Source organism: Xylocopa sonorina, chromosome 5 (assembly GCF_050948175.1).
Source record: "Xylocopa sonorina isolate GNS202 chromosome 5, iyXylSono1_principal, whole genome shotgun sequence".
NCBI classification, from domain to species: domain Eukaryota; kingdom Metazoa; phylum Arthropoda; class Insecta; order Hymenoptera; family Apidae; genus Xylocopa; species Xylocopa sonorina.
This window is the reverse complement of record NC_135197.1, coordinates 10,620,334-10,624,202: the sequence shown is the minus strand read 5'-3', so window position 1 is coordinate 10,624,202 and position 3,869 is coordinate 10,620,334. Positions and strand designations below refer to the sequence as shown.

The window sequence follows — 3,869 nt, the reverse complement described above, 5'->3', positions numbered from 1 at the left end:
CGCACCCGCGGCGCATTTACCTGTTTCGTACCTGTCAACCGTGCCGGAAGATCACGCCGATCTCCCGTATCGCGACAAATGGTCTCACGGCGACCGGTCGCTTTAAGGCCGCGCCGAATTCTATGCTCGCCGGTGTGTATACCCGTGTAACTGTGGCCAAACCCCGAGTCATCCGCCGCTGCACACGGGAGCACACCCCTCGGGAATCTCCGCTTCCTCCTTTCGGATCACGCAACGTTTGCGAACAATCCGTTCCGCGAAGATTTATGGCGCGGAAGCAAGCGGCGTGCTCGTCGAATTTCCAGCTCGAAGGGGTTGTACGTGCGTTCTTCGAATTATACATGGAATTTGTAAATTCGTCTTTCTCGAGGGGGTGGAAGGAGTGAACGGGGAATTTTTCGGGTTTCTACGTTTGGAAGATCGTTTATACATATTTGTAATTTAACTGCGTTCTTTAAGTGGCCGGTCGCGTTTGTGCGGAGGCTGTGAAATTCCCGCATCGAATTCGTGGGAACGTTAACGTGAAACTGGCGACGCCAAAGGGTCGCTTCAAATGGAAATTCGTGAAGCCGATACCGAGTCGGTTTTCACGCTTTTCACGCGACAGAAATCCGTGGTTTGGGGGAAAAAAAAACGCGGCGCGAACCGGATGACACTGAAAAATCGGCTGGGAGCCCGGCTGTTTTGCAACTGAATGATCTAATTTCGAGGGTGGGCGTCGTTCCGGTTGAATTCGTTCGTCTGGCTTTAACAATCGATTCGATGAAGATTTACGACTTCAAATTTACTCTATTATGTATCAAAGAAGAATATTATATTGTATTTACTAAAATTACGAGTCTCTCTTACTCTACGAATAAAAAATGTTTCGCTTTTTAGAAGTCGAACTGGGTGGCTTGTAAAAATCCCTCGAAACCTAAACAGAACTACGGACAATCGACTGTTTGGTCCTGCTTTGCACTTGAATGATCCAATTTCGGTCCTGGACACGGCGATCTTACCAGATCCTCAGAAGAAAATCGATCCCATGGATGCACAAGCTTCGAGGACCCTTCTTCTTTGCAAATGAATAGAAAAGCACGCTGCTCGAGCACTCTGATTTTCCGCAGCGACAATCTCGTTGACTTTTTGTCACGATCTCTCATTGTAAATCAGCCGTGCGAACGCGAGGCCCTCGAGATCCACCTCGCAATGCAATTACGCGGGTCTACGAGTCGTTTCGTAGAGCCTCAAATCCACTGCATTCGAGCAGCTCGTTTAAAAGTCGTTTCCTCGCGCCATTCGCTCGATGCACGACTGGGTTTTTGTGTTTTCCTAATCACACGTGAAAAGGTGTTCTTCCGCGAAGCAGATGCACTCATTGTATACTGATTCGAGAAGACTTACAAGGGTTCGATCGGATCGATGTTATCGACAGTAGGCTTGGAACGATCGATCGATCTTTTGCGTGCGTGCAGATCGCAAAACAGAGGACGCTGTCGTCATTTTTCCGTGCACAATGTAATTCACCTGTACACCATTCGAAACCATGAAAATTAATAGGAGTAACTATCACTGCTTTATAAAATAAATAGGGTAACAATGATATGACAAAACGGACCCAGGTATGATTAAATCACGCTTCAACCCCATAGTCAATGGCACAGCTTGCTAGACAGAAAGAGAGAGGACGTCGACGTGGATGGTACGTAACCTAATTAACCCTTCGAGCGACCAATGAAACCGGTATATTAGTAATTAGTGGAGTTGCCATTGTCCATCGCATCAGGAATCAAAACGAGGATGTTGCGCGTCTACTTTCTCCCCGATTTCCACCACGATTGATAATCAGCCGCAGAGTAATCGCTATCAAAGAACAATTACGACCCCGATAAACTGTTGCAGCCTGAGAAGATGCAAATATGCGAAATCGCAAATACAGAGTGAATTGTTCAGCACTCAAAGGCTGCTCGACAAGATTCAATGTTTGAAGAAAAGTATCCAGGAATTGGAAACAGCTCAACGGCAGTTCCAACCAGTAACGCGATACATTATAACGAGATTGCGGTGTCTCTTTCGTTTTAACGATATAATTTAATAGGACATCGTCGAGAAAAAGGATGTCGATTGTCAAACGCAAGGTTCACAGCCATCGGACCTGTACAGTATACGAGAAGTAGTGGACAATTGTATCGCGGAAATGACGAAACTGAAAGCATTTCTGGACGACGATAATTGTTGGTGGAAAATTTTTAAGAAGCGAGAATTCAGTTGCTGCGATCAGAAATTGCCTCACCTGCACGGTTTCTTGGATGGAACTATGGTTACTCTGAAGATGCTGGAGGAAAGGCTGGACGTATGGACTTTTCGTGACTCTTATAAAACTTTTTTGAGAATAAACGCAAGGTGCATTTTGATTTTAGCTTGGTAAGAATATCGTGACTTCAACGCCGATGAAACCAAGTTCTTTGCATTGTCTGAACTCTGAACCAGCCGACGAAAGGAACAGATACATCGAACTAAAATCAGAAGACACTGCGGAACATCGTAAAAAGTACGTGGATTGTTCTATAAATACCGGTCGAGGCAACGAATTTAGTGTGAAAAAGTAAGCACTGAAGCGAGATAATCGAGGGCGTATACGTTATTCAAAAAGTGACTTCAATTATTCAGAACTGATCCCTCGTGTCAAGATCAGTGCCCAAAATCTTGCACAGTCGACGCAACGATTCAAAACGCGTCAACTTCTGAAGACTCGAAGGCGACGAGGCAAGACGCGGAAGTCGACCAAAGGCGAGAGTCGAATGAATTGGAAAGACCGCAGCAAATTGAGACGACTGATGAATTAGACAGTGCGACGAATGATAAAAGTGAATGTCGATAACGACAAAAGTATCCCAATAACAGCTAATTTCTTCGTTCTCTCTCGATGCTAGTGAAATTATCCAGCGGCTGGCACCTGGCTAAAAGTTCGACGAACTTTGGAGACAAAACTAAACCATCGGTTACGTTCATCAGTGAGAACTTGGCGAGGAGAACAGTGATAGAAGCTGACAGGAGCACCTCGATGGATCTGCTACCTGTACAGATTCAAATTACTATTTGAAGAGACACTTACGCGTATTTCATAATCTGTTCTTTCTAGAATGTCGAGTACCAGACTATGGCTCCTTCAGTAATGAAGAACATAGTTGAAAGGAACTTTTCGATGAGCCAAAAGAGGTCGTTCGTGAAAAGTAAGAAGTTAAATATTAAGAGAAATATCCACCAGGCAGCGGGGGAATGAAATAAAAATGCGATGCTCGCGTGTTTCAATGGCGCTTCTTGCGAGGAAACACGATTCGTGACGCTTTGAAATCGAGCAAATTTTAGTCTGCCGTTTCTTCGGATCCGTCCACTGCGGCAACATGCTGCCATTTCTGACCACGCGTCTCATTGGATAATTTGTATCGTAAGTTCGTCAGAGGGTTTCGAAGCTTGAAGAAAGTATGGAAAAGAATACGATCGTCGAACAAGAACGAGGTTAGGTTATCAACATTTGCTTATTCGTTGCTTCTGCGTTAATTGGTGATCGATGAAAAATTATGATTAATGTCCGATCGTAATGTTCAAGGAATATGACAGAATCATCATAGTGGCCAGGTGTCCGGCGCTTTCTACCGATGGAGACTTGAAAATGGGCACCAAGACTATAATCATTTTCCGCGAGTGGGCAACACTGAGAATCCCGTCCGTGACTTCCAGCGGAAGCTCGTGCTCCACTTGAATCGATGATTGATCTCGCGAAGAAACTGTAGAACCGTGGAATATAAAAAGCGATTAATCAACTATAAGTACCGATAAATTAAAATAAAACAGTTTGAAACTGCGCGAATTCTCTCGCGATCAGA

The 3,869-nt window shown here is 44.8% G+C and overlaps 1 protein-coding gene across 1 annotated transcript; it reads left to right on the top strand.

Moving 5' to 3' along the window:
• Window positions 1-1,586: 1,586 nt before the first annotated feature.
• Window positions 1,587-3,265, top strand: LOC143423816 (uncharacterized). Its single transcript, XM_076895398.1, has 7 exons — window positions 1,587-1,604; window positions 1,769-2,017; window positions 2,081-2,335; window positions 2,403-2,587; window positions 2,653-2,849; window positions 2,916-3,061; window positions 3,125-3,265. The coding sequence occupies exons 1-7, from the start codon at window positions 1,587-1,589 to the stop codon at window positions 3,263-3,265; spliced, it is 1,191 nt and encodes a 396-aa protein (XP_076751513.1).
• Window positions 3,266-3,869: the final 604 nt, after the last annotated feature.